Below are 20,685 nucleotides of genomic sequence, written 5' to 3'. Positions count from 1 at the left end.
ATGTCTTTATAGAAAATAAGTCAAACGTACGAGGCATTATCCACTAAAAAGGCATCAAAGAATTACGCTTTAAAATACAAAGGCCGGATAACGAGTACATGGTGAAATAACTTTACATTACAGAAAATACACTGAAAACTAAATTTAGTAAATTTTATTTCTGTATATTACAAAAGCATGAAAATGTGAAATGAAGACATCAGTAGCCATTTACTTGGATTTCAAGACACTGATGTACAGAAAGTAGCTGCCTGGAGCCATGAATGCAATCATACATTGTATGCGTACAAGTAAACTCCTCATTACACAATAGTGATTCCCCAAAATGTCTTGTTAAAGGGACACGTCAGCCATCACATACACTCCCTTTACATTTGTTTGGTCCCCCATTTGATGTTGGGATTCTGCGGAATCCCCCATATTGCAGTTGAGTCGCCCCAGCTCCTACAAAATAGTTATCAGGGCTGCGTGGACCATCACACCGGCCCTTTAAGGCACCCAAGCCTTTTCACAAATACCACGAGGATACAAACCACACACGTTTACTTACCCCACCTCAACAATGTTGGTTTCAACTAAGTATCTCACCCTGTAAAGCACGGCTTCTTTATTTTATTTCAACAAAAAAATATATTAAAGACAATCTTTTAGCTCAATACCAAATAAAAGCTACAACCACATAAAGCACGCTCCTACGACACCGTAATAAAAAGAACTCCATGTTTAATATTTCCATAAATTTTGGAACTTTACATTTTGACAGTAAAAAGAAATTGGACACAAGGGTTTTCATACAAGATATACAAAGTAACGCACGCCTTTCCGCATTTAAATAGTTAAAAAATGTATAGGTAGTTTGAAAATAAAAAAGGCATTAGTCCTGTTCAAGTGTTCTTTGATTGCTGCTTATTTAAGGTTGATGTGTCATGTGACTTTAAGGAGCTCCATGTTTGATCTATACCTTACTACATGGGCTTATAATTGATCACAAAGGATCCTGGAGTTTTGTTAATCATTTCATGAGCGCATTGTATAGATCACATGATGCGCTCTGCACAAACCCCCTCCCCATTGACGGATTCCCTTTAATATTAAATATCAGTTTGACATGTACATGCCTACAAGTAAAAAACACAAGTGCCTTGTCCAGGGTTAAAGCTTAGGAGAAGTTTGTTCTTGGGGTCAAGGCAGAAAGGTTTCCGGGAACGGAAGGCCATGTACCCCCTGTGCAAAGCAGAAGAATATTATAAAAAAAACAGTCAAAGAGTGCAAAAGAAAACGGAATAAATCATTTTCCCTGAGCCATTTTTAAACAGTTTGGCGGCATTCAGTAGTCCCATCGGATGTCGTCTCTCCGGAGAGAAGTCTGTAGGGACTGCATGTCCCGTAACAGCTGAAGGCTCTTTTTGCTTTTTTCTCCGGGTTTCTCCTTTCTCGGACTCTCTCGCGTCGCGCTCGTCTCTCCTCTAGTTTTGAAGTATTTTTGGTCTTTTGTTGGTGATTCGTTCGTTGCTTCCTCTCTGGCCTTCGATTCTCTCACCAGTTTTCCCAGCTGTTAATAATATATTAATAAGGAAAACCAATGAATACATTTACAGAACACTAATGATTTCATTATATATTTTTTTCTCATTAATTAGAATAATTTCCGGCTGTTAGATTTGGCATCGACATTAACCGGTCTATCTCAAACATATGTCTTCTTCCCTGTACATTGTTATATATGTTCTGGTGGGGTCTGGGCCCCCTCTTCTTGAAAACCCCACTGGACAAATCAACGGAGTTTAAGCTCTATCTGCCTCTGTATCATCAAGTAGAACGTGCGAGTCCCAACTCTTCGGGGCCAAATGGTTTAACCCCTTAAGGACAATGGGCGGTCCCCTAAACCCATTGAAAACAATGCATTTTGAGCCCGTACATATACGGGCTTTGTCATTAAGGGGTTAAAAACAAAAGGAAACCCGATTTCTATATTTGTGTACAGAGAAAGATTATAGTCTTGATTGCCTTACTAACTACGCAACTGAAAAAGGATTTCTACTTTCCACGTGTAGAAACCACAACTGATTCACCTACTTTGGTTATTTGATCGGCTTTCACTTCCATCTTCCTCACAAGGGCCTCCAGTTCCCTCTCCAGGTCTTCTTTCAGTCGATAGGAACGCGCCTCTTGGATTTGTTTTACCAGCTCTTGGTGATCACTGCGAGGCAAACAAACAAAAAGTTACTTATTGACCCATAGACCTGCGTTTGCCACATGGGTGCTCAGGCTTTATCTCTGTAGTTATACTATAACTATTAATTATATCTCAAGCCTGAACGCAAAGGAATCTTGTGATGAGAGTTTATGAAACCATCCGTATGGAAACGTTGGTTAACTTACAAGCCCATCTGTCCAAATTCATCTTCCAGCGTAAGCAAAACCTCTGAAAGCTCCTGATAACAGCCGGGGGACGCGCCGGAATCAGATGGCCACCTCACGCCGATTTCCCTCCCGTCTATGGGCTGGTCGCTGATCACGTGCTCATTGCAAAGGGCCTTACTGTGTTGCTTCATCAGATGTATGACATGTTGGACATTGGCTCTTACTGAATGGCTGGCACCTGTAGACTAAACAAGAGGACCCAAAAACAACACCCGGAGTCACTTTTAGGCACAACTCCAATGCGTCTGTGTTTTTTTGTAGCAGTGGACTGTTCGTTAGCGAGTATCGCAGGCCCACCTGGTTTTGGTCAAGCTCAATAGACAGGCTCAGATATAAATAAACAAAATGGCCACTAGAAGAAGACATCCACCCGTCTCCACGCTGTTCTTCCTGGCAATTACACTGAATGCATGGAATAATCAAAGCAATCACCTATAGAACGTTCGACAACTAAAATATCGGAAACGCGCAGCAGGATTGTGATGCTGTGGAACTCCATGATCTGGACAGGAGTTACAGCCGACAAATAGCTGGATGACCATGACGCCTGGGATATGTATACTGCGGGCCTCTGCCCATTTCATTGTGTAGGTGTCTGTTAAATATTATATATTTAATATTGTATTGTCCCCATTAACACTCAAGTCAAGAGAGAGTTGTGGTTTTTAACTCCTTCCCTTCACTATTCATTATGAAGAGCCATCACTAGAACGTTTACAGAAAGAAGGGTTAAGCTGAGCCTGGTTCAATGGGTGAGAAGACTGCTTAAACCAGCGAGATTTCTCCAAACATTATACCAGGACAGCCAAGCTCTGCATCAGAAGCTCACCGGACAGGGTTGGCCCTTTATAACGTATAGTGAAGCCAACAAGCTACAACGCAACACTCCTGTCAACTCTCCACTTAGTCAATAAACCCCTTAGATATGCATATAAGAGCTCTGGACAGAGCTTTATTAAAACACAGCAATGAACACAAAAAGCTGCAGAGCAATTGAAAAGTTTCATAAATGTCAATAAAATTGTACAATCGCCATCAGTCATACCAGAGACTGACCTATAATCACAAGATTTCTAAGTTGAAATCGTTATCGTCCGCAGGTCTGGGATCCCTAAGCGATTGCAGGTAAATAAAAGGTCAGGGGAGAGAACTGACATCAAGATGTTGAAAAATACGAATCGAATCGTAGGGGGATTTTAACCAAAACAAAGCGCTTCTTGTGGAATTGGGAATTGCAGCCGGGTTCATGATAAAAAAAATTTCAATAACCCGCTAGCTGCATATATTTATTCTTCCATAAGGGTACTTACTTTTCCTGCAACAAAGGGTACGTCCGCAAGGCTTAATCTGTAGTGCGGTTGTACGTTTGATGACTGGGTCGGCTTCTGAAAAGAAAAATGGCTATTCAAGGATACAACTGAAAACATTCAGCCATCGCGTGAGGCGGAAGCTTCAGGTCTTTTGGAACTGGAAAGTACGTCAAATAAACCTACAAGTCCCTGTATGCCGGCACAGATTCTCCAAGAAATACCTTTGAAGATCTGATACCTGCCGGTAATCGTTACAAAGTGAGGAAATATGATTGATAAAGCCGTATGGCCGGGTGCTACAACGGTAATTTATTTTGAATATTATTAGTAGGAATCAATATGTTGTAGGAAGCACTCCTGAGTGTTTGCACGGTACTACAGACTGTTATTTCACTGTAACCGGGGAACTGAACAGCAACTGGAAAACAATGGGGGGGGGGGGGGGGGGGTAAATGTGCAAAGCATACCCTAAACGAGGTTGCCTCAGGAAAATCACGAAACTAGATGGAATTGGGAATAATTGTAGGCGAGAAATGTTACCACGTCCAAAAAAAAAAAAAACAAGAGTTGCCTTTTTCACAAATCAGGGGTAAGACTGACGGATTCCCGTTCTCAAACAGGACAGGGGTATGTATGAGTGTATGTGCGCATGAATGTCTGTGCGTAAGAGTACGGTTTTGCCTTCTTCCCAATTATTAGCATGGGTAAATATGATTCTTTAACCCCCACGCAACTAAGTAACACAGCTGTGGTTTTCAACTCTAAGCCTTGATGTGTACAGATGTATGCCCCAAACATTTAATTACTTATTTTCAGGCAAGAATATATAGAATTCCCGCGTTGGTTTTGGCCCTTTGAGACCTGAAGTTGAAAACTAACCGACTTGCAGCAACCACATCCTCCAAAATCATAATATATATAAACCAAACTGAACTGAATATGTTTAATATCGACTGGCTTTCCTGAGAATGCAGTATTTTGTTGGATGGATAAAATGATTGACATCCATCAGACTATTACCTTGTTAGACTGCGTTGCCTTTTTTTTCTTCACTCTCCCTTGTTTGGATGGAGGCGTTAAGGACCGAATCAATATTCGGTTGGTTTCCAAACCAATCTGTAGCTGCAAGAAACAAAATGACACAAATCAAAGTGATTTAAACTCTTATTTGCCATTTACAATTACAATGGAAGACAGTTACACGTAAGAGCAAGTTTAAGTGATGCATGTTTTCTATGCTCAACAGAATTAAATTAAGATATTGGCTTGACATTTAAAAAATGACGTGTATTTCCCACAATTAAAGGGACCCTGCAGCCATCATATGCACTGCACATTTTGTCGTGGTCCTGCTTGCAAATGCATGGGGGGGGGGAATTCTTCAGACCCCCTAGGATTGCAGGATACCTGTATGGCTGAACATATCTCCTGCTGCCTGCAAGCACACAGTGTACTCACTTGCCGGCTCCGTGAGAGTTTCAGGACGAGTCTGCACAGAAAGCACTCCACTGTAATGGAAGCAAAGGAGGCGCTGCGCTACACCCCTCGACTTACAAAGTACTTTAATAAGAATTGGAAGATGGGGCAAAGGAGTCCCCTTTTCATGAATATATAAAATAAAAAAAAATACAACTACCAAGACCACTGCCCTTCGTAAAAAAAAAAAAAAAGATGTCTGGATCCCATCATGCGCATGCAGCACATAGAGGTGCACAATGAACATGTCCCTACTGGGACGCCCCTTTGCTTGCAGGGTCTCCTTTTTCTCCTCCACTGGCGGACATGCAGCATGCGAAGCGGTTATTAGATTATTTGAAGGTGTGATAAAGTCAGAACACTACCTCTGCTGCTTTTTCTTGCACCAGTTTGCGTTGATGCTCCTCTTGCCGAAGCTTCTGCTCCAGTTCATGGATTTTGCTCTTTAGGAGCGAAAAGTCAAAATAAATTAAAATGAACACAATTTTCACAACAATCCGTCTGCCTTACGTTCTCCCCGTACAGACTACGGAAACATGGCCTGTGGGCTTACAAACAGTACAAGATCCAGACTCGTGACTGCTGTTAAAATCTGACCGCCACCAATATGTGTTCTGAACGACAATAAAAATATATGACTAACCTCAGCCAGCACTTGCATGGTTGTGAGCTTCAAGTATTCTTGTTCCAACTTATCTAACTGTTCGAGTTTTGTTTCTAAATTAATTTTTTCATGGGTTCGATCCCCTTCCAGCGACACCTTAAAATCAAGGGGGCATTATACTAATAAACAAGGAATAAGACCTTAAAAAAAGTGGTTAAGAAGAAAATTAGACATATTGCGATTATTCCACAAAACTAATGCGAACAAAATTATAACATGGAAACGAAGAACATTTTTTTTATTTTTTTATTTCTTGTTCCTTAATTATTTCACCTCCAGACTTGAAAACCTCAGGTTTGGGGGGTCAGCTTGAGGAACCCTGACTGCCGTACCTGCTGTTTAAGGACCGAGGACCTCTCGCTTTCTGCGTTCTCTACCATTTTTCTCATGTACTCCAGCTGTTTCTCCAAAAGTTTGCACCGAGATTCAGCAGCCGATAGCTGTCTTGACAGATCTGATAATAGTTAAAATTAAGACTTTATCAATGGAACTGGCTGCAGCAGCGACAGCAGATAACAAAACGTAACAGGCTTATAAAACAGCAGAATGATAAGAATGTGTAAATGTATGTAAAAACCTTGACTGTATGTAAAGAAATACACAATAAATAATAATAATAGATACCTTTATTTTGTTTGGACGCATCCTTGACGCTATCTCTGGAGCGGCTTTGTTTCTCGAGGAGGGTTTTATATTCGTGGGTTTCTTCGGACAGACGTTTCATGTTATCCTCGGCCTGTATCCGCTCCAACTCCAATTTACTAATTTTCTCCTGAAGATTTTTTAACGCAGAGAATATAGCTGGGCAAAAAAAAATAAAAAAAAGACGACATTTAGATCAGAGCGGCAAAGCTCAGCGTCGAAGTATTACGTTCACAGAACACTACAGTCCATACGTACCAAGGGAAAAAAAAGTGCGGAGATAATGGGGCAAAGTGGGACATTTCCAGCAAATAAAGTATTGTTCTGTTCTAATGTATTTAAACACCCCGTCTGTTTAACCCCTTATGTACTAACAACTTCATTACAGGGTAACTTTACTGTTACTAATGTGCATCAAGGCCACGCATGGGTTGATATCCGCTTTGATGATCACAACTTATATTCTCTTCTTTTTACAAAAATGAAAACAATTGCTAAGTCCATAGAGCCTGGATGAGGGGATAAGGCTGGCTGTGAAAATATAATTAAGGTGACAGAACACGGCACGTGTCAAGCCTTCCAAACAATGGTCATATCACACGGCTTCGACACGCTTTCATGACAGTACAGCTGTTCCACGCACAGGGTGGCCAATGAATTATTCACCGACGGGATCCGGATCCAGCAGCGACAAATTATTTATATACACCTTCCACCCACCGGGATCTCCAGGAAGCCAACTGAGAGGCTTGTGTCAAACGGCCTTTAAACTGGGAGGATTCATCCGTATCGTGACAGCGACACCCCCCACCTGAAGTGTATATTATAGCTTTAAATTAATGTTATATTAACGTTTCTAGACTTCCAAATGCATGGAAGGTCTCATCAGATGTCGCCTCTTCTCCTTCCCCTCTCACAAACCTTTGGACGGCCAAAATCTTGCCGAGAATCATAGGCTACCGGCTGACAATTCCTGATACTTAGTGTTCAAAACTGTGACATCATATACACAACGTATATCATCAACGCAAATAAAACGTTCCCTCCGTCCCGTATGAAACGCGGTACCTCTGCTATTACTCTCGGGATAGGCTGCAGACGGCCGGCCGGGGGGATGCTGCACGTCCGAGTTGATGAAAGGTTTTCTTCTGGGGTAGGCGGCGTACGAACCCGCAGAGTGCGTGTCTTGGGTAGAATCGCGAAGGTTTCCAGGACGCGGCGAGTGCAGCTGTACCGACACAAAGGAAGACAGAATTAGACTCAATGGAGTAACACGCACCGCGTTCACCGGTATATTAATGAAGAACACACAGTAACCCATTCATGCCCCATCGGAGGTTCACATCCCGCAGGCTCTCGCTCCCGCTTTATTATATGTGAGTATTAAGTGTCAGCATCCATCAGATACGAAAATAACAGCAAGAACACTAAATCCCTTTTTAATAACACAGCCGTTATCCTCATCCTAACGCTTTGTTTATTGAATCTCAGAGAAAATGTTTCGGAAACGGGAGCCGTAGATTTTTTACAATTATTATTAAAAAATAATAATTTTGAACCGGAATGTTATATTATCATTAACGCGCTATGAGGGGTTTAAGAGTGATTAAGCCTAACAATGTTTTATTAGGTTGTGCTTGTACGTGTGCACATTATATCAGGGCTCGACAAATCCCAGGCGCCAGGTCGCCATGGCGACTCAGAAAAAAATGCCCCCGCGTCAGCACAGCCACTCAGAGCCCGAGCCTGAGATCCCTCCCACGGAGTGATCCTGTAGGCTGAAACCGCGATTGCAGGAAAATCTGCGATAGCGTTTTCAGCTGCCACAGGCAGCTTCAGGAAAGGGGGTTCAGTGTTGATTGGGTCCCCACACAAGTGTGGGGACCTGACCCAACACCCCCCTGCTGCCTGATCGCTCCATGAGAGCGACAGGGCAGCGTTAACCCCTTCAATTTTAGGGGTTAATTCCCGTTTTGTACGGGGCTCTGCTGCTGGTGGTCTGCCTGGAAGCCCAGCAACAGCAAAAACGAGCCCCCCCACAAGCCCTGTGATGATTCCTGTAGGCATGGAAGCCTAGAGCAGTCATCAGAGACTCCCCCCTGCAATGGCTGGTCTATAGACCAGCAATTGCGTCCCAGCTGCCATGAGTGTGGAGACCAGCCCCAACACCCCCTGCTGCCTGATCGCTCCATGAGAGCGACAGTGCAGCGTTAACCCCTTCAATTCCACAATTGTGTATAACACATTCGTGGCATTGCAGGGGTTAACATTTGTCCCCACAAGCTTGTGGGGACTAAATATCAGTCAATGCTGTGCTCCAATGGAACATCAGCATTGAAAGAGTTAATATATATAAATATATATATTAAAAAAAAATAATAAAGAAAAACAAACAACAAAAAACAGCACTGACCTGAAAGTCCAGGGTGCTTCCAGGTCAAACGCTGTGAGTTTAGTAAGTGGGCTGATGATGATCAGATCGCTCCTAACCAACTGTTAGTGTAAAAAAAATCCTGGCTCCTAACTTTTTTAGCTGGCGCCGAGATTCACAACAAATTTGTCAAGCCCTGCATTATATATATATATATATGTATGGTATACACACACACACACACACATTATATATATGGTATATACACACACACATTTATATGTGTATATATATATATATATAGTAAGATCATATATGCATGTATATATACCGTATATAGTAAGATCTTTGAGCAGAGCCCTCCTCAGCCGTTACGTTATATATTACTTGTTATGTCTACCCATTGTACACCCATTCTGTGGAAAACGAGCAGCTATAAGAAGCGGTTTTATTTTCCGTGATCGGGGACACACTTGATGTGAAAACATAACTCCCGTGAGACTCGGTCATCCACCAGGCTAAGGGAAGGACTAATAACCTATTACTAGTAGCGGTCTCTCCTGCCCCCGTGAGGGTAACACACTGCCCCCCGTTCTCACCGGTTTGGACGGGTAAGCAGCAGCCATTTTGCTTTTGTGTACCGAGAGCGCTCGTCCGGTGCCCTTATACCGAGTCAGCCCACCTGGCCCATGTTACTGGGGCAGCGGAACACTGACAGTAAGGGGACTGCCCGGGGTGTGTGGGAGGGAGACGGGTGACGTCACATGCGCGCCGAAAGCGCATGCGCCCCTCCAAACCACGGCGCCCAGCGTAGGGGTTCGGTGACAGAGGCGTGGCCACAGCACAGGGACAAAGACACACTCTGTCTTCTGCATTGATCAGGCCGCCTGCAGACATCTCAAGCTCGCCCTCTCTAGTAACCAAACGCGTAACTACGTTCCTTCCTAAACGGCCGTGTGGCGAGACCGATAATCAGTAGTCCCACCAGACACAGAACTACAGAAGAGGAAGCAGCATTTGGTGTCTGCCGTACTTTACGACAGGAAGTTCTCACAACCAATCAAAAACATTAAGGCGTGGCCTAATCGACTAGCTGTGGGAGCGTTCTGATTGGTGAAGCCAACAACAAGAAACCCTTCTGTTGGCTGCTTTTATTCAAACGGGAGTTTCCCGCTTCTCTAAAGGTGGTTTTGATTGGTCTCCTCGGCCCTTCCTTTGTTGTGACGCAGATTTTGTCAGTATCCGGTTACAGGGTTTTTTTTTTTTTTTACCTTTATTTCATTTTTTATTTTTTTTTTTTAAATTAGTTGAAACAGTGGGGCTGATGTGACGCTGAGGAAACAAAAAGGAGCGAGTGGAACGCAGCATAAGTTGGCTTAAATCGTTTCGTAGCCCCGGTTTATTTACGCCTTTCCACACACGGTTTACAGCTGCGGTCGGGTGGAGAAGTGGCAAGCAGCGCGGGCGCGACACGGCAGACGAGACGCTCACACACCCGGTGCAGAGGCGGAGACAGAGCGTGTTGACGGACGCCGCCTTCTGTGTTCTCTCACCCATTGTCACCGGTGTCAGCGAGCCCATCCCCAACCGAGCCTTCGGACTGAACCTCGGGCTCCCCCGCATCCCTGTGTGTTCCCCGGCGCTGCCTGCGGAGGATGGCCTCGGCTCTGTACGCCTGCACCAAGTGTAACCAGCGGTACCCTTTCGAGGAGCTCTCCCAGGGACAGCAATTATGCAAGGTCCGTCCGTGCCCTATGTTGGGGCCACAACGGCGCCCGTGGGCGGATAAATCCCCCATCCCGGCATCTGATTATACCGCCCTGACACTTCCGTTTCGCCAGATTTATTAATCTCATCGCAACGCGATATATAATGATGTGGAGGGGGGCTGTGACTATAGGAGGAGCCCTAATAATCACATCCCCCCCAACTCCCACCATACTGAACCAAAACGCAGCCTCGGGGCCCTGCGATCAGATCCTCATCAGAGGGGGAGAAACGCTAGGAGAGGTCTCAATCTAAGCCCGGCAGGTCGGAGGCTTGGATGTAATGTTAGGAAGCTTTACTGAGAGGGTGGTGGATAAATGGAAGAGCCGCCCATCAGAAGTGGTAGAGGTGGATAGACTTAAAGATATCCTGAATCTGACAAGACCAAGGAATGGTCCGAATAGAGCAGCTGAATGGGTCTGATCTGCACCCCTGCTTGAGCATAGGTGGTTTTTGAAGTCCTTTTAACCAGTAATGGCCTGAGCTACTATATGTCGCAAAACCTTAGTCCCCAGCAGGAACATTAATTTGTGGATGAGGCTCCTGGTTATTCATCATTTGCATCCAGTAGCCGTCCCCGTTTGTTGAAGAATCTTTACTTGTACCGTGACACTGACAATGGGGGTGATATTAAACCCTGCTGCTTGGATAATCAATTTTATAAAACGATATATTGGTGGCTTACATTCTCAGCAGCCCCAGGGGCGGCTTTTATAAAGTGTCCCTTAGGGCCCCATGGCATCAGGCTTGGTTTAATGTGAATAGAGTGCTTCCCGTGAGGTCTGAGTGCTACGGGGCCCCTGGTGTCATTTATTTGTTCCCGTTTGCCAGCCTGTAGAAGATAAAATGCCCTTTGAATGTCGGCGGGGGCTTAATGCGGGCTCAGTGTTCCCGCTGCACGGAAGGTTCACTGTCATTGCCGTGTAAAGAATTTTCCACCTCGTGCCGCGGGTCGTACATAGCGGCGTCTGCTTGTTATTTTAGTCCACCGAGGAGTCTGTTTGGTAACTGAAGTTTGAGCAGCTTGTTCAGCCGGTCACATGTAGTTGCAACGTTCCTCTGGTTCTTTTTATGTATAACTTGCTAATGTTTGAACTTTTTTGCTCGTTATCGGTGACTTGTCTAATAAAACTATTTTCTTACCTTCTTGTTACAGGAGTGCCGAATCGCTCACCCCATAGTCAAGTGCACATATTGTAGATCAGAGTTCCAGCAAGAGAGGTAAATGGATTTTATCTGTATTTGTTGCCCTTGGGCATTGCAGACTTTGGGTACACAGGCGAGCTGTTTGGGGGTCAAAGATGGCGCAGGCGAGCTGTTTGGGGGTCAGAGATGGCGCAGGCGAGCTGTTTGGGGGTCAGAGATGGCGCAGGCGAGCTGTTTGGGGGTCAGAGATGGCGCAGGCAAGCAGTTTGGGGCTCAGGGATGGTGCAGGCGAGCAGTTTGGGGCTCAGGGATGGCGCAGGCGAGCAGTTTGGGGGTCAGAGATGGCGCAGGTGAGCAGTTTGGGGCTCAGGGATGGTGCAGGCGAGCAGTTTGGGGCTCAGGGATGGCGCAGGCGAGCAGTTTGGGGGTCAGAGATGGCGCAGGTGAGCAGTTTGGGGCTCAGGGATGGCGCAGGCGAGCAGTTTGGGGCTCAGGGATGGCGCAGGCGAGCAGTTTGGGGCTCAGGGATGGCGCAGGCGAGCACTTTGAGAGACATATTCTTACAGCTTATTTCAGACAGGAAAATATTTTAAAGGGTTTTTATTGAGCGGTTCCCTTAACTGTAATACCACCTTCATTCGTATTGCGAGGGCATCGAGTCCCTATGAAAGCTCATTTCTTTCTTCTGTTTCCCTCAGTAAAACCAACACGATCTGCAAGAAATGTGCCCAGAACGTCAAGCAGTTTGGGACGGTAAGTTAACGTGAAATACGATTCTCCAGAAACCTAAACTCTTGTAGCCTCGTTTAAGTAGTTTATTGATAAAGCGCACGTTAAAGCAATTAGTCAATTAGTCCAGGTGGAGTACCCTGGGGGTTAAATAAATATGTAGAATAAAGTATGGTTGGTAACCTGAAATGGGAATGGACTCAGTTCCTCACTAGTTGGATCAATAAATAAATATGTACAGAAATAGATATATGAAAAAATGAGTCGCTATAATAATAATAAATTATAGAGCATAAATAATGGTAAAAAAATGAGTTTAAAAAAAAAAAAAAGGCAAAAAGCACTCCTGCAAATGGAATTCATTAAATAATCTTAAATTCATAATAAGGGTCAAACTGTCAGTCCCGTCTAAAAAAAAGAAACAAAAAAAAACCAATAACGGGCCACAGCAGCCGTCATATGAACATTAACAGAGCGCAGGCAGCGGGATGGGAGCGGAGGGGGGTACGGTTGCAGCCCGACACAGCGAGACCCCCGACTGAATTGCATTATTAGTTCGCACCCGGCGCGCTTCTCCCGCAGCGTGGGCTGAGCCGGCCCCGCTTTATTCATCGTTTAATCAATGAGGTCATTTAAGAAATCTCCGTTTTAGCCGTGTGTCCCGGTCCTTGCAGGAGACGCTCCGCAGGGTCGACCCCTTCATAATGCGTAGTTAATGTAGAGAGGTAAACTATCCCGACCGGCTGCATCTCACCCTCTTTAATTAAGGTTTGTCGTGCTGTGAAAGACGAGCTCATACGAAACCCTCCGTTAGATTACATTTTATGTTACTAATGAATAACACTTTCCATTTTTTTCTGTCCCGCAGCCTAAGCCTTGTCAATACTGTAACATCATAGCGGCTTTTATTGGCACAAAGTGTCAGCGCTGCACCAACTCAGAGAAGAAATATGGCCCCCCTCAGACGTGCGAGCAGTGCAAGCAGCAGTGTGCGTTCGATCGTAAAGAGGAGGGAAGGAGAAAGGTGAGTGCATGAAAACCAAATGCCGAACCCATCTGCCGAGCGAGTGCGCTTAGCGATATTGCATTAGCGAGATGCATGCACGATAAATCTTGGCTGTAAGCATATGAAGCGCCCTCGCCCGTCTCCCCTTAGAGCAGGGGTTCTCAAACTGCGGCCCTCCAGCTGCTGCAGGACTACATCTCCCATACTCCTCAGCCAGCCCCTTAGCTGAAGGAGCATTATGGGAGATGTAGTCCTGCAGCAGCTGGAGGGCCGCAGTTTGAGAACCCCTGCCTTAGAGTGATGAATATTTCCCGTCTCGTAGCTTAATCTTAGGTACAGGCATCTTAACGTCCTGCCTCTGAAGATACCTGCCTTCCCATTTGGCTCTTGCTGGATCTCAGGGGTTACAAAAAATGTATGTGGGGTTTATTTTCTTAATCTGGAATGATTTAGGGTGCTTGGAGTTATTGTCTGTTCCAGTGTCCCTATACCAGGGGCTTCCAACCTGCGGCCCTCCAGCTGCTGCAGGACTACATCTCCCATCCTCCTCAGCCAGCCCCTTAGCTGAAAGAGCATTGTGGGAGATGTAGTCCTGCAGCAGCTGGAGGGCCGCAGGTTGGACGCCCCTGCCCTATACTAATGCGCATCTTGTACAAAAAAGATATACTTTTTGTAAATAAAATAATAGCACTTAGCCTGATCTGTTGATTATTTGGACGTTTATTTTTGCCATCCTTTTTGTTTCCCTATTTTTCAGGTCGACGGCAAGTTGCTGTGTTGGCTTTGTACTCTGTCTTACAAGAGAGTGCTGCAGAAAACTAAAGAACAACGGAAAAGCTTGGGTTCTTCCCATTCCAACTCGTCGTCTCTCGAGAAAGAGCAGCATCATTCGAAACACCATCACCACCATCATCACCACCACCACAGACACGGCAGCAGCCACCACAAGTAATGACTCTCCGGGGTCAGCTCAGCCGGGCGTTACCCTTTTTTTTTTTTTTTCCTTCCCGTGACTAACCCGGTAGTTTTATTCGGTTAATGGACAGAGACTGGGGATTGGCTGTACAAAGTCCTACAGCGGTCTGCTGGAATACATCTATATATATAACACTTCGGTGTTACAGGACGGGAGGAAGAGTGTTTGACGTCTTCATTTTACAGTTTATTTTTTTATGTATAATAACGTACAATTTAGTGAAACAATAGAATCCTGGGTTTAGCACTTTGTATATCCGAATTCGACCATAATTTGTTGATGTGCTTCTAAAAGTCCTGTTTTTTTTTGTTTTTGTTTTTTTTTTTTGCTTTACAGAATAAGTAGTCTGAGTCCTGAACCAGATCAGGGAATTTGGAAACAAAGGTGAGCCTCTGATTCTCCAACGCTGCTGTTCACGTTAAAGAAACATCATGTCTTAATAGTTCCTCTTATTCTCCCCTTAAAGGGACAGTCTAGTGTCCCATATGGTAACGTCCCCATGATGAATGTATATTAAAGGGCTTTAATGTGAATTATGTAGCTGTAGGAAAAATAAATCTCTTGCCTTTAGCCCACCGCTGCTTCCACGGTCCTGTTTTCGCCCAGTCTCCCCAATGCTTGCTTAGGCATACAGGAACACCAAATAATAAGGCAAATAGTGGTTGTTTCAGTCATAGATTTTGTTGCATTTTCTATGGTAGACAATCTGTGTCTACATCCAGGACTGTGTGCATAGAACGAGGTGAAACGCATCAGGGCTACAGGAGCGTCCAAGTAGGGTTATGGCCATGTGCTTGCTTCGTGTTTGTATGGATATGGCTGCTTGACCTTCTTGTCTTGTTGCAGTCATAAGTCAACTACCGCGATTCAGAATGAAACTCCAAAGAAAAAGCCCAAACTGGAATCCAAGCCATCGAATGGAGACAGGTACATTGCTTGTTACAGAGCTTCTATTTTGTAAGTTCATTTATCAGGCAGGGTTCCTCGGATCTTGGGATGGGATGCGCGACATGTTATGCCTGGTACACAGTCCTGCGGGGGCACTATGTCAATAAAATACTAACCTTGGGGAAATTAATTACATCCTAAGAATTTGCTTATTTATTTTTTTAATTACCAGGAACGCACTTGCGCAACGAAAACCTTAACAATTTACTGATGTTATCCCGTACTCCTTTCTATGTGTTCTGTTTGTTAGCCATTGGATGGAGGGCTGCAACTTATAACAAGAAACCTTAATTTGGAAACAAAGTGCTTTCCTGGCAAGATGGGGGGTGTAAAAATGTCTAAAAGACTGTTTTATTTATCTATTTAGTAGCTCCATCAATCAGTCGGCAGACAGCGGCGGCACAGACAACTTCGTCCTCATCAGCCAGCTGAAGGAGGAGGTGATGTCGCTGAAGCGTCTTCTGCAGCAAAGAGATCAAACCATTTTGGAGAAAGATAAAAAGGTAACTTAGTGGTCATATTTTTTATGAAATTCTCTAAAACTTTTGAACCTGTGTGAGCGCTCGCTTATTTATAAGCGGCATTACGCAGATTCCAACGTTAATACCCGCCCTACTGCATGCATTAGAAGCCTGCAAGGACCAAACTCTTAAATGGTGCTGTAAATGTACTTCTAATCATACCTGGCAACTCTTTGGGTTTGCCCGGAGATTGCCAGGTGAAGCACCGGTTCTCTGGGTCAAGACCCGAATCCTACCATTTCCCATTAAATGGGGGTGTTTCCCGCTGCCGTCGGCGGGCAGTCCTGGCTGCACCCCGCGAGGGGAGGCTCTGGGTAACCGGAGCCCAGAAGTTCCCAGGTAGGCTTATAACGTTCATTAAAAATCCCACCTAAAGGACTTGTTTAGTAACAGACCTAGAATGTGGATCTTTGACGCGTTTCTCAAGTGCTTACAAGATTCTGATCTTTTCATCAGCTGACAGAACTGAAAGCAGATTTCCAGTACCAAGAATCTAATCTGAGGACAAAGATGAACGGCATGGAAAAAGCTCACAAAGATGCTGTTGAACAATTGCAGGTAAGGGAGCGTACTTTACATTGATCTCTATGATTAGACCCTAATAATTTTCATAGGTACGTCTAGCATTTTGACTTAGTGGCAACATTTCAGGCAAATTTCTATTGCAGCTGCCAGTAATAGAGGTTCTAAGTATACTTGCAAAAACATAATATTCAGGGATATAATGTTTAAACTACGGGGAAACGGCTTCTTGATCCACAGAGAGATCTGACTGCCATTCTGCATTCAAGAAGGAGTTTTGTGCAAAATTAGAGCCGCAACTTTTTTTGTTTTTTTGTTTTTTTTGTTCCTTCTTTTGGATCAACAGCAACAAATAAACAGATATGGGAAAGGCTGAACTTGGTGGACGCATGTCTTTTTTTTTTCTTTTTTTTTTCTTCAGCCTATGTAACTATATACACGTTTTTTGCACACATATCCGTCCTGTTAGCTGATATTCTTGACCCGGCAGTTGAATTTATCACCCCAACGAGTTCCTGTGTAATAACAACGTGCGCTGTATGTAGCAAAGTGCGTTAATGTGTTTGTGTGTACATATACCTGTTGTTTAGCTCTATAATTCGATTATGTTATACTGGAGCCTCGTATAAGTGATGCGTGTAATATTTCTTACTACGATATGACCCGCCAATTTTTTTTTTGTTTGTTTTTCTAGGGGAAGAACCGCGAGTTGCTGAAGCAGGTTGCCGCTTTATCCAAGGGTAAAAAGTTTGATAAAAGTGGCAGCATACTGACCTCTCCTTGATGGAGTGTTTTTAATAGGAGGATACAGTGTAATTCTGTGAAGCCCTTAAAAATACTTGGTATGAAGGGAACATATTGTATCCTTAGTACATTTTTTTTTTTTTATTTCTGTTTTATCTTATTTTTTAAAATATATATAGTTTGTACCGGACTTTTTAACCACATTAAACTGCTTTTAAACTACTCGGACAAAACCAACTTCAACTGGCTTGAAGACCTTTTTATTTCACGTCTCCGGAGGAAATGGAATCACTACAACAGTGTTCATTTTTCTAAAAAAAAAAAGAAGAAATTAAGGCAATAAAAAAAAATAAATGCAAACAGGTGTTCACATTTTTAACGGGCGCCGAACAGCTAATGCGGCAAATTTAGCTTTGATTGGGTAGGTATTTTAGACCTTAATATATTTTTATTACAACATGGCAGGATTAACTATATGGTGCTTAACGTTAATGCTGTTGAAACCCAGACTCTGTCCACATCCAGTATGTTGCGGCTCTCTTCAGCATTTAAGGGGGTTCAAAAAAAAAAACCCAACAAACTGTGTAATTAGATCTAATAAATCGTTTTAACTTTTTACTTTATGAATGAAAATTCTCACGTAATTGTATAATGTGTGCAGGAAAAGTTGTGCTTTTGTAATATCTGTTGATTTTTACTTGCAAGTGCCTTTGGTTTAATATTAATTTATAAATGTGTCTGGGTGGGATTGTGTACATACGGTTTGTTTCCTGTCTATCAAAACCGCTTTTTTTTTTTTTCCCTCTCTACATCATATGTACAGGTAGAGCAAATTTGGAAATTCCCAATGAGTTTTCTGTTATACATCCTGCATGTTTCTGGGCTGCCAAGCTTTAGCTTAGTAATGTGCAGAACACGTTGGGGCCGACTGATGTGACTTGGGTCATTCTGGGTCTGAGTAATAGACCTCTGTGATGAAGATGTTGCTTAATGGCTGGAATTGTTTGCGTCGTAGAGTAGGTTCGATGTGTGGCCACATCAAGTTACATTTATAAAGGCTTCGCAGCATGAGCAAGTATGGGTTAATTATGTTTTGTGAGCAAGCTGTGATCTGTTTGTATTCCTTTCTAAATTAGTCTAATTGTGGGGAATATTAAATAACTTCTACAAATAGGTAAGGGATTTTTTTTTTTTTCATTTTCTTTCCAAAATAAGGAAACTGCATACAGCTTAGGGTGTAATGATAGATGATTTGGGGAAATCAGTGAGGAGTATCTGTATTTCTCATAGGAGTTGGACTGTAGGCTTCACATACCAAGAGAGATCTATATATATCCGACACCAGTAATACCGGGAGGAATAAGGTATTTAAACCTGCTCTCCCAGGTCATAAGTAATGCTGAGTTCCGTGACTGATCACTTATATCAATTTTAGCATCATTAACTTAAACTCTTCTTTCCAGGTAACAGAAATAAGGTTATTAGGAGTGAAAAATACTTTTTTTTACACAAACCCCAACACTTGCATAAATGGTCATCTTGTTAACCAGTGCATGAATCTCATTAGCAGTCTCATTCATGCGCTGATGCTGCCCAGTGCGTCTGATTAGCAGCAAAGAGAGAGGGATGCTGGCGGCGAATGTTTCTACTGAACCCCGTTATGACAGCCTTATTACATCTGTTCTTGCATATCGGGTATGTTGGCTGAGATTACATCCTTATCAGGGATATTGTTAACGTAGAATTATGCGACATGAAATTTGAAATGCGTGGGATCCGCACTGCAGGTTTTTATTTTGCCGTCTGTGAAAGCTGTAGTCTCTGGAAATTAGGAGTGTATTATACTCCGGACCGATGTGTTGGGAAGTACTTGATCATCTTATCAGTGCGTTCTTTGGAGTGATTGATAGCCAAAGTGTGTTGGGTGAGGCTTAAGTAATTACTCACATACTCTTACTTCTCAGAAAGGCCAAAGTGATGGGGCGTTCTGATATTCCGCATGCCGTGGTAGTCCTGCTAACATTATTTGCATGGGGTTTGGTAAAAAAAAAAACAAAAAAAAACCTCGATCTTGTTCTCTGGACATTAAAAGACGTCAGTGTCTTGATTTTCACATTTTTTATAAGTTGCTCTTCGTTATTTTTTTCACTCCAGACGAGCCAGGCTAAAAATGTTTGTTGATCTGGACACTGTACCTAAATGTATTCTGATGGCTCTTTTTTTTTCTCCCCACTGCCAAAGGTTTAAGCTGTAGACATTACCTGCTGTATTTTTTTTTGTTTTTTTATTTCTACACACTCTGCTAGCATTAGACTTAAAAGTTGAGCTTTTCTGTGAATATGTATGATTTCACCTTTCTTACAATTTTTTTTTTGAATGATTTGCGTCCCCCCCCCCCCCCCCCCTTGTCTTAATCTGTAAGCTTTCCGGAGAATCTCTATCCGTTCTTGGGTTTTTAGGGGCTTCACAGTATTAAGTCCAGGTTAATTATTATATATTCAATGACCTCGTCCTTTTTTAATTTGAATTTTAACAAACGTTGTTTTAAGAATATATATGGATTCTATCGACTGTCTTGAAACTGAAATAATGGATGGATTTAATGTGGAATGGATAAGATGTATCGTACTTTGCAGCCTGTTTTGAAATGTCCAGTAATGTTACCCCGTGAGAGCCGTTTTTGTGCATTGACGCTTGTGAATATGCGCTGTCCATACCGAATAATGTATATCTGTCCAAATCTGCGGTCTAGAACTGAAGCGTTTGGGCTTTATCACTTGTATAGACTGTTTGGAATCTGTAAATGCACATATTACTGTTGGCATTTTGTATAATTTTTTTTTTTCTTTTTCTAAATCCAGAGTTTCACAATAAAAACTTAAAAATAATAAATTAGTCTTAATTCCCCCCCCCCCCCTTCTATGTTGATGAAATTTGGTTATAGATGTTCGTTTAGCTCGAAGATCCGGGTGACTCCACGTCTTAATCTAATAACAATGAAAGGGATATTTCTCTCCGTATTGGGTTTATCTGCAGGGGTCCAGCATGATTTATTTCAACTCATAATTAATTTCTCTACTGAAACAAGAAGAAGAAAATAAAACTACAGAAGCCTAGAGTGTCAATCTAATGCTTGTAAGCATTTCATTCATATCCACCTGGAGCAGCAAAACAAGAGCGTTTGCTTGACGCGTTCCGCCCGGATTTTCTTTTTGCTGATTGGTTCATGCGTGGCCCCTGCAGGAAATTAATGGACCTGGTGTCGGTGGCTCCTGCCCACGTATAGACGGCCAGGGTCTCTGCAATGCTTGCTTCTTGAGTTAGTGCCGGCCCGATGTGTGCATTAATGCATACCATCCTCCTATCTCCTTACCTCTGCTTTTAGCTTTTGCCAGTTTTATTGCAGATATTTTTTGCTGTACTAAAGAAAGTTTGATTT

General features: G+C 43.2%; 2 protein-coding genes across 2 annotated transcripts; one reads left to right on the top strand and one right to left on the bottom strand.

Moving 5' to 3' along the window:
* Window positions 1-1,327: 1,327 nt before the first annotated feature.
* On the bottom strand, window positions 1,328-9,513 carry LOC149288805 (centrosomal protein of 57 kDa-like). The gene is made up of 11 exons (XM_089491156.1): window positions 9,487-9,513; window positions 7,585-7,744; window positions 6,499-6,675; window positions 6,207-6,328; window positions 5,854-5,970; window positions 5,576-5,653; window positions 4,755-4,856; window positions 3,735-3,809; window positions 2,383-2,609; window positions 2,077-2,200; window positions 1,328-1,552 (listed from the first exon to the last, which is right to left on the bottom strand). Exons 1-11 carry the CDS (start codon window positions 9,511-9,513, stop codon window positions 1,328-1,330), a joined length of 1,434 nt encoding a protein of 477 aa, XP_089347282.1.
* A 1,029-nt stretch (window positions 9,514-10,542) lies between these two features.
* Window positions 10,543-17,286, top strand: LOC149288804 (protein FAM76B). Its single transcript, XM_089491228.1, has 10 exons — window positions 10,543-10,626; window positions 11,811-11,875; window positions 12,499-12,553; window positions 13,398-13,553; window positions 14,293-14,483; window positions 14,848-14,895; window positions 15,358-15,438; window positions 15,827-15,962; window positions 16,437-16,538; window positions 17,197-17,286. The coding sequence occupies exons 1-10, from the start codon at window positions 10,543-10,545 to the stop codon at window positions 17,284-17,286; spliced, it is 1,008 nt and encodes a 335-aa protein (XP_089347354.1).
* The last annotated feature ends 3,399 nt before the right edge of the window (window positions 17,287-20,685 follow it).

The sequence above is a fragment of the Sceloporus occidentalis genome, unplaced genomic scaffold (assembly GCF_023333645.1).
Source record: "Sceloporus occidentalis isolate IW3139 unplaced genomic scaffold, rSceOcc1.0.p SCAF_49, whole genome shotgun sequence".
NCBI classification, from domain to species: domain Eukaryota; kingdom Metazoa; phylum Chordata; class Lepidosauria; order Squamata; family Phrynosomatidae; genus Sceloporus; species Sceloporus occidentalis.
The sequence above is the reverse complement of the archived record's forward strand: the minus strand, read 5'-3'. Positions and strand labels throughout refer to the sequence as shown.

Coding starts and splice junctions, on each gene's coding strand:
- LOC149288805 (XM_089491156.1), bottom strand. CDS start 9,513: ATGGCTGCTGCTTACCCGTCCAAACCG. Junction 7,745..9,486: donor CTGCTTACCCGTCCAAACCG/GTGAGAACGGGG, acceptor GTGTCGGTACAG/CTGCACTCGCCGCGTCCTGG. Junction 1,553..2,076: donor AAGCCGATCAAATAACCAAA/GTAGGTGAATCA, acceptor TATTATTAACAG/CTGGGAAAACTGGTGAGAGA.
- LOC149288804 (XM_089491228.1), top strand. CDS start 10,543: ATGGCCTCGGCTCTGTACGCCTGCACCAAGTGTAACCAGCGGTACCCT. Junction 11,876..12,498: donor TCAGAGTTCCAGCAAGAGAG/GTAAATGGATTT, acceptor TGTTTCCCTCAG/TAAAACCAACACGATCTGCA. Junction 15,439..15,826: donor AAGCCATCGAATGGAGACAG/GTACATTGCTTG, acceptor TTATCTATTTAG/TAGCTCCATCAATCAGTCGG.